The sequence below is a fragment of the Macrobrachium nipponense genome, chromosome 13 (assembly GCF_015104395.2).
Source record: "Macrobrachium nipponense isolate FS-2020 chromosome 13, ASM1510439v2, whole genome shotgun sequence".
Taxonomy (NCBI): domain Eukaryota; kingdom Metazoa; phylum Arthropoda; class Malacostraca; order Decapoda; family Palaemonidae; genus Macrobrachium; species Macrobrachium nipponense.
In genome coordinates this window covers 103,216,377-103,225,917 of record NC_087206.1, presented here as the reverse complement: position 1 = coordinate 103,225,917, position 9,541 = coordinate 103,216,377, and the positions used below count along the sequence as shown (strand labels likewise).

Genomic DNA, 9,541 nt, shown 5'->3' with positions numbered 1-9,541 from the left:
GTGATATTTGAGAGAATTTGAATTGGAATAACTTTTTTGACATACAGAGCAAGTATTTGGTTTCTCTCCCGTATGAGTTCTCATGTGATTTGAGAGAAGACTTGTATTAGAAAATCTTTTTTTTGACATACAGAGCAAAGTATATGGGTTTCTCCCCTCCCGTATGAGTTCTCATGATTTGAGAGAAAGGACTTGTATTAGAAAATCTTTTTTGACATACAGAGCAAGTATATGGTTTCTCTCCAGTATGAGTTCTCATGTGATTTGAGAGAAGACTTGTATTAGAAAATCTTTTTTGACATACAGAGCAATTATATGGTTTCTCTCCCAGTATAGAGTTTTCTCATGTGATTTGAGAGAAGACTTGTATTAGAAAATCTTTTTGTTTTGACATTATAGAGCAATTAGTATATGGTTTGCTCTCCCTTGTATAAGAGTTCTCATGTGATTTGAGAGAGACTTGTATTAGAAAATCTTTTTTTGACATACAGAGCAAGTATATGGTGGTTCTCTCCCGTATGAGTTCATGTGATTTGAGAGAACTTGTATTGTATATAATCAGAAAATCTTTTTTGACATTACAGAGCAAGTATATGGTTTCTCTCCCGTATGAGTTCTCATGTGATTTGAGAGAAGACTTGTATTAGAAAATCTTTTTTGACATACAGAGCAAGTATATGGTTTCTCTCCCGTATGAGTTCTCATGTGATTTGAGAGAAGACTTGTATATCGAAAATCGGTTTTTTGACATACAGAGCAAGTATATGGTTTCTCTCCCATATGAGTTCTCAGGTGATTTGAGAGAAGACTTGTATTAGAAAATCTTTTTTGACATACTGAGCAAGTATATGGTTTCTCTTCCGTATGAGTTCTCATGTGATTTGAGAGAAGACTTGTATTAGAAAATCTTTTTTGACATACAGAGCAAGTATATGGTTTCTCTCCTGTATGAGTTCTCATGTGATGTTTGAGATTATTTAATTCAGAAAAACTTTTTTGACATACGGAGCAAGTACTATATGGTTTCTCTCCCGTATGAGTTCTCATGTGGGATTTCAGCTTGTCAATTCTTGAAAACATCCTTTGGCATTCAGCACAAGTTAATCGTTTCCCTGCTGCCTTGCTTCTACCCAAATGTCTATTTTCTTCTCCAATACGGATCTTTTTCTTTCCACTCTCATCATCATAGCTTGGAGAGCTGTCCCTTTCACACTTAATAGTAGATTTGAAAGAATAGTTCACATCAAAATCACCATAGTCAAAAAATTCCGGTTCCACCTTGACTTCTAAGAAGGGGTCTGCAAACGAAGAGTTGTCATCTGCATTTTCAGTTGGATCCTCCTCCAGATCATCCTTCTCTTCTTTTAGAAACAATAATGATGACGATGCTTCAGCTTCCATTTCCAGAATGTTCTATGTGCAATACTCACTCCTAGTTAGGATCCAAAGGAAATTTCCTCTTTTTGGAAAAATCTGAAATAAAACAAACAATCTGAGACCAACAAGTTCTGAACAGCACCGTTCATAACAACTCTTAAAGTAAGCATCCTCAGGGAAAACAAAAATCACAATGCAATGATCATCTGGACACAATTTGTCTCAAAAGAAATAAAACATCGTAAGCAACAAATTCAGTCAGGCCAAAGTTGTTGACAATTCAACAACTGGCTCTGACTTATGCTGGATTTCCACCTACGACAAATATTATTAAAGGGTCTCTGTCGTAACTTGGGGACTGCCTGTGTCTCGTATATAACAGACGAAGGTTCATACCCTCGTAGGAACAAATGATTTTGATTTTTCAATTCTGATGACAAGAGAGCTAATCCTAAACAGTTAGAAAGTTTCTAACCTGAAGAGTTAAACTTGAAGCCATACAAGAACAACATTACTCTTAAACATACAAATAATCTTTTGAATACTTACAGCAAAATTAAATGAACGACAGTCCTCACAAGCTCCCAACAAGACCAAGGAATAGAGTTCCTTTTTTATAATTATGTGCTGTAACTTTAATTTCCAAGGACCTCTCACTCACTAAATCTGCATCTGGTACTTTGCAAGTTATCCGCAAGATAGAGAAAGTGATCATTATAAATACACAAGAAGTGTATTGGATTTACATTACTACACAAATAGTTAGAACCTGCGAATAGTTGGGACCCCTATTAAAATGCTGAAAAGGCCTATTTTGTTAGTTAGAACTCAAGAAAAATCCACTTTTTATAACAGGTTTTTTATAGTTTTATCACAAAAATTATATTTTCATAATAAAATAAATTTTTGAACATACTTACCTGGTAGTTATATATATAGCTTAAGTCAAAACCTGTGCGCCCTCTACCCAGGTACGTAGCACCGTTCCAACTATTCCTCAGATCTTCCATGCCCCTAGTCTCTAGAGGGGAGGAGGGTGGGAATTAAATTATATATAACTACCAGGTAAGTATGTTCAAAAATTTATTTTATTATGAAAATATCATTTTTAAACATCTAACTTACATGGTAGTTATATATATAGCTGATTGACACCTTTGGTGGAGGGTCAGAGACAGCCAACATCGTTGGAATTGACATAAGAGTTAATAAACAAACTTACGGGTTCGTACCTGTGTAAGGAAGCTGACTTTAATGAAATCCTGCCTCATTATGTCTGCTTTCCTTAAGAGATCCAGCGATCCACCCAGGGGGCTGAAGACCTCAAGGAGCTGGCAAACCGGTGCATAACCTCTATGTGCAGGACCTCATCCAATACTCTTGTTCCGGGCGCTACCAAGGAACAAGTTGACCACTTGACTAAGAATCAATGATTGTGGGAGACTGCAAGCAGTCTCCACAAACAACCATAAAATTCAAGTTCCAAGGTAAGAAAAAGGGTAATGGGTTATGGGAATTCGGGGATACTAGTCCCTTGTCCCACTACTGGATGAGCTGCTACGAACGGTCCCAGTGTGTAGCAGTCTTCATACAGAGTTTGCACTTGCCCCAGATAGTGCGACACAAAAACTGATTTGCTTCTCCAAAAGGTTGCGTCCAGGATATTTTGAAGGGATCTATTCTGTTTAAAAGCTACAGAGGTTGCTACGGGCCTAACCTCGTGAGTCTTCACTTTTCAATAGCCTAAGATCCGTTTCATTACATGCTGAATGTGCTTCCTTGATTAAAAAAGGATAGTGCATTCTTTGACATTTGCAGAGAGGGCTTTCTGACAGAACACCAAAGCCCCTCTGAATTGCCACATAATTGCTCCGTTCTTTCCAGGTAATGCCTCAGGGCCCTTACCGGACAAAGAACTGTCTCTACTTCCTTACCTGTGAGATGCGACAGGTTTGGAATCTCGAACGATTTGGGCCAGGGCTGAGAAGGACGTTCGTTCTTCGCTAGAAATCCCAGCTGTAGAGAGCAGATAGCATTGCCCTGTCTGAAAACTACAGCTTTGCTGAAGGCATGGATTTCACCGACTCTTTTCGCTGTCGCTAGACTAAGTAAGAAGAGTTTTCATGGTGAGGTCCTTAAATGATGTTTCCTGTAAAGGCTCGAACCTATCACTCATGATAAACTTCAGGACTACGTCCAGATTCCATTAGTAGTGTCGAAGGATCTGAGGTCTTGGAGATCTTTATATTCAGACACATCTAAGTTCCTGTCATTGAAGACATCTGCGAACATGCCTATGTATCGCTTAATGGTCGAGGTCGAAACATTACGACTTCTCTTAAAGTCTGCAGCGAAGAGTCTCTCATTCTCCTATCCCATTGCAGCGAAGATTCTTCTTCTCGGCAATGGATAGGACAGCGACACTCCATGGTAGGTGTCCATGGTATGGGTACTGGGACAATCTATTAGGATGAAGTAATGATTGTTCTGAAACAACCTACTAAGTCCACAGCGTAGACCGTAACTGACTCGGGTGCTCTGACAGCTGCCTACTGACTGCGTTCGGTAGTGAGGCAAGCTGTCCAAGCACCCGAGCAAGTCACGTGATCTTTGCCTTTTAAAGGGTTATGCCGAGAGACCATACAAATTGTCAATTTGTTTGTCACTGATGCTGGACAGCGAGGTGGTGAATCTCTTAACGAGGTGTTAAGGCATGTGCCCAATAGGCGAAAGTCAATTGCCCTCTAGAGACCGAGGTCCTTTATGGCAAGACATTCCCATAGTAGTTGAATCTCAGCTAAGAAGAAAACAAAACTATGTTCCATTGAAGATGAAGGTGGAAAGTGAATGCAACCTACGTCTTCACAGCCGAATCGAGAGAAGGATTCTCAAGGTTCTGAACCTGTGCTTACAAAGGACTGAAAACGCTAACAGCTATTTCATTGCTGTAAGGTGAGGGGTTGTAGTTGCAATGAAAGCGGGGCAGTTTCCAGTAATGAAAAACACAGGGAAGTACTACTTCTCATGGGTTGATCATTTGGAAGTAGAGCTGGCAGGTTGGGGAGCAGGCGATGTCTTCCGTATATATCTGTCAATTCAGGGTGAACAATGAACAATTGCACCCTTCCGAATAAGAGATATTTTGAAGACAAACTTAGAGGTCTGAAGAAAAACATTTCGCATTATCGCAATGCGATACAGCGGGAGACTAGTAAAGACTTCTGTTACCGTGCGGTAAACATAAAGATGAAAGAGTCCAGAATATATATCTCTGTTGAAAATTCTCGCAATTTCCAAGGGGATGCAGATGTCATTCATGTACGCGAGAATCCGCATTAATCAGAGACGTAAGTCCGATATTGTTGGACAGAGAAAAGGTTCGGTAGTCAATCATTGTAGAGGAGAGAGCCATAAACCGACCGTGCATCTCGAAGAGCCAGCTGGTACAGGGTTGTCTTTCTGCAGTCTCGGCCTACTCAGTCAGTTCTTGCTCACTCGCTATCCTGAGTTGCCAGGTAATCCATTCCTTGAAGGAATGCGTTCGGCTAGAATAATCGAGTTAAAAAAGGGATCTGTTATGCTCGAGCAATTATATTTAAACGAAACGGATTTCGGTAAATACAAAAAACTGAGGTGGTGTTGTCGTGAGCATACCATAAGTATCTTAAAATCGAAACTGGTAACTCCTGGGAAGATGCAGACAGTCCCGAGTTGCAGTTCCATTAGGGTAAATATCGTCTCGGTCACAAACCGTAGAATTAACTACAGTATGCGACTACCCACTGGACAATTCAACTGCTTAACAGAATCATGTCTCGCGGGTAATATATGTCGTATATTTGTAGGTTTCTGTACAATGACTTCCATCCTAAATTCTTTTCCCTTCGAGGAACGAGAATAAGGATTGGAAATCTAAACCCTTCCTTCTCTAGTCAAGAGAGTGAAGGAGAAGTCTTCCCTTAAGGAAAGCTCCAATAGTGAAAACAGAAAACCCGAAGACGAAAGTTCAAGCCACACTGGATGTTCGCTTCTGTATTCCAGGTTGGCCGTCTACTGAGAGATATTCTTACTTCAGTAGCAGTTCTTCTTGCAAATGCTAGAAATTCCAGGAATTCGAGCATTCGGCGAGGTTCCCAATTATCGTAAAAACAATTATCGGGGATTCTCGATATTAAGTCCTGCGTGGCCTTTTGGGTTAAGGCAGAGGAGACCTCTTTCACCAACTCTTGTGACCTCATAAGCAAGGAAAAAATAAATTTGGACTCTTTCTTAAGCATTCCTGCCGAGAAAAAACGCCGCCAACTCTTTGGAACCATCTCTAAGTGTTCCGCCCTTGTCTGAAGCCTCTTTTCTACAAATTTCTAACCACCGGTCTTGTGTTCCCTCTACTGAGGGATCTTCCTCAAAAGGGCCGAGAAACTCGAGGCAGAGGAGTAGTTTCCTTGAGTTTCTGTGCTCCAAAACTTGTAGGTAGGACTTTCCTTGCTGCCTTTGTCATTAGATCCAGCGTAGCCTTTTGGGCTAAGGCAGAGGGACTTCCTTCACTAAATCTTGTGGGAAAGATGTGTGGAAAGGGGAGCAAACAGCAGTTCCGCTTTTTGAATGGTGTGACCCCATTCAAAAGGAAAGAACACATTTGGGCCCTTTTCTTCAGGATTCCCGCAGAGAAAAGAGCCGCTAGCTCATTCGACCAGTCTCGAAGAGCTTTGTCAATGCAAGACATCAGGTGAATAAGCTCTTCCGTATCAGCAGACTTGAAGGTTTCTATTTTCTTCCCAGAGTCCAGTCTAAGAAATTAAATACCTCAAAGGCTCTAAAAAATCCCTTTGAGGAGGTGGTCCATTTCAGAGGTAGACCAAAAAACCTTCATCTTTCCCATGGCCATCCGATGAGAAGAGTCCACAAGACTCGAGAAGTCCCTTTGGGAAGAAGCAGGAACTCCCATACCGAGAGCTTCTCCATTATCATACCAGATGCTAGATCTGGATGCTAATCAGGCCGGAGGAAATGAGAAAGCTGTCTTTCCTTGGTCTCTCTTCGTATCCATCCATTCATTCATAATTTTCAACGCTCTCTTCGAAGAGCGTGATAACACCATCTTTGTAAAGTCGGACTTCTTAGTTGCCTTCCCTAGAGTGAACTCTGAAGGTGGGGAACGAGGAGCAGCTGGAACAAAGTTTTCCGGAAAAAGTTCCGTGAAAACTTTCATAAGTCTTTTCAAGTCTGACGAAGGCTGTAGATCTCTTTGATTCTCTTCGTTGGAAAAGTCTTCCATCGAATGAAAAGGAGGAGGGGGGGGGCGGGGGGGGGGGGGGGGGGGGGGGGGGGGGGGGGAGTCATCCTTCCCTTCTTCCGATCGACCCATAACCGACGTAGCGATGTCATGCTTCGTCGGTGCTTCCAAAGAATGTTCTTGACGCCTGGTGTCCTGGTGTCGAGAATCCTGATGCTCGGCTTCCTGGTGTCGAACTTCTTGACATTTGGCGTCCTGCTGCTCAAATACTTGACGTTCGGCGTCTTGGCGTCCAGCCTCTTGACGCCTGGCGTCCAGCTTCTTGACTCTTGGTGCTCTGTCATCGAGAATCTTGACGATCGGAGTCCTGGGTTTCAGTTTCTTGACGCCTGGCGTCTTGGCGTCCAGCCTCTCGACGCTCTGCATCCTGGCGTCCAGAATCTTGACGCCTGGCGTCCTGAATCTTGACGCTTGGCGTCCTGGCGTCCAGAATCTCGACGCCTGTCGTCCTGGTGTCCAGGCTCTTGACGCTTGGTGTCCTGGTGTCCAGAATGTTGACGTCTGTCATCTAGGTGTTGAGAACCTTGACGCTCTACGCCCTGGTGTCCAGCTTTTGACGTATGCTGTCTTTGCTTGTAGCAGGCTGATAAGACTGCATTAATGAGGAGAGCTTCTGCTGCAAATCTTGCAGTAAGGAAATCTGCGGAGCTTCTTGCTGCTAGGGACAAACTGGGGAAGCCGCAACATCAATATCTCTCTCTTCATCCTGTTCGGCTAGAGACGAATGTCCTGAAGACGAATGCCAAACCGCAGGAGCTGGAGCATGAACTGAAGGCATCCAATCGTCCGATACTTCCTTTCCTCCTACCAAAGACGACGGCCGCCTGTGCGACATCTTGCGTCTTAGCTTGGTAGGAGAGCAAGCATCGAAGTCGAAAGAGAAGCGTTCAGGAGTTGCAGCACGCACCAAAGGCCTCCCTCCGTCCGATACTTCCTTTCCTTCTACCAAAGACGACGGCCGCCTGTGCCAGATCTTGTGTCTTAGTTTGGTAGGAGAGCAAGCATCGGAGTCGAAAGAGAAGCGTTCCGGAGTTGCAGCCTGCACCGAAGGCCTCCCTCCGTCCGATATTTCCTTGCCTCCTACCAAAGACGACGGCTGCCTGTGCGACATCTTGCGTCTTGGCTTGGTAGGAGAGCAAATATCGGAGCTGGAAGGGAAGCTCTCCGGGCTGCTCCAATGACTACATCCTGGCAGTTCTTGACGCTTGGTGTCCTGCTCTACTGGATGTTGTCTTTTAAGGGGTCTAGATTTCGAGTTCTGACGCCAGCCCCGTCTGGGTACTGCGTTGTCAGACGACGAAGAAAACACTTTACCCTCGCCTTTCCAATGGCAAGGGTGAGCGTCCTGGGGATCGTCAACAGGTACGCTCGAGGGGACGGCCGCTCGGGAGCTAAAACCTCTCGCCTCCCTTCGTCGGTCGACATTCCTTCTCACAGGGGTTGGTGAGCTTGGAAGAGGTCTAGGACTAGGAGCGTGACAGATCCGAGTGGTCGCACCCTCCACTGCACTTGCACTTGCACTGATTTTAGCACTGTAACTTGTGATTTTAAGATCTCTCACATTCGACCATGATTTCTCCGTTTCTACGAGGGATTCTACCTTTACCAAGGGCTTGAATGGTTGCTATCATGTCCTTTAAAGTTGGACCAACACCTGTATCAGTAGGGGGAATAGGAACTATTACTATGGAAGCAGGATCAATAGGATCACTAGCAAGGGAAAGAGAATTGTCAATTCCCTGACTATTTCTAGAAGAGCGAGACATACTACTTCGCTCTCCTGATCTTATTCTTTTCAAGCTTTCGCACATAGCAATAATATCTATCCACTCATTTTCAGGTAAATGGACACATTCTTCCTCCTATTATCCAACTCACCACTCTTGCCTCTAAATTCATATAAATTGAATGAGGATCTATCAAGGCTTTAGCAAGCCAAGTATTACATCCTCTCACTCACATTCTTACACTCGAAGCAGAGTCAGCCATGTTTGGAAAATGCAAAAGAGAGATCAAGAATAAGCAAGAGTCAAAGCAATAATATTCTAAATCAAACATTCTCTTATCATCATCATTCATTATGATCTATCATCATTATCAAGATGATCTACATGCACCCAACAACAAGCAAAAGCCAAAGCCAAAGTGTACTTCACCAAATAATTGTGAAAATGATATTGTTATGATACAATAAAGTTTCATACATACTTACCTGGCAGATATATACATAGCTAAGACTCCGTCGTCCCCGACAGAAATTCAAATTTCGCGCCACTCGCTACAGGTAGGTCAGGTGATCTACCGGCCTGCCCTGGGCGGCAGGACTAGGAACCATCCCCGTTTTCTATCATATTTTCTCTCTTCCAGCTGTCTCCTGCGGGGAGGCTGGGTGGGCCTTTAATTGTATATATCTGCCAGGTAAGTATGTATGAAACTTTATTGTATCATAACAATATCATTTTCATACAATCAACTTACCTGTCAGATATATACATAGCTGATTGGCACCCTTCGGTGGAGGGTAAGAGACAGCTACTATATGGAATAGACAGGTAAACAACATATGTTGTAGGTATAAATAAAACCTTGGTTCCTACCTGATAGGTGGTAGACTTCGTGGGTGTTCGCCCCAGTAGTCTGCATCACCTCAAGAAACTTTAGCGAGATATGTGATCTATGGCCAAGAGTTCTTGTGGGTCTGTCGATGGGGTCTTATCCACTTACTCGGCAGAGCCTAAAAGGACTTTGTCAATGGGTGCTGATCCACTTATATGACAATACACCTTATGAAGGAGCACACAACCAATCCCGACCACCTGATCCTAACCATATGTTAGAACTAAGGATTGTTACGAGTTATCCCCGAACTCG

The 9,541-nt window shown here is 43.2% G+C and overlaps 1 protein-coding gene across 1 annotated transcript; it reads right to left on the bottom strand.

Moving 5' to 3' along the window:
- Positions 1 to 558: 558 nt before the first annotated feature.
- LOC135225413 (oocyte zinc finger protein XlCOF6-like) lies at positions 559 to 6,611 on the bottom strand. Its single transcript, XM_064264749.1, has 2 exons — positions 1,927 to 6,611; positions 559 to 1,473 (listed from the first exon to the last, which is right to left on the bottom strand). Exon 2 carries the CDS (start codon positions 1,399 to 1,401, stop codon positions 559 to 561), a length of 843 nt encoding a protein of 280 aa, XP_064120819.1. The 5' UTR covers positions 1,402 to 1,473; positions 1,927 to 6,611.
- Positions 6,612 to 9,541: the final 2,930 nt, after the last annotated feature.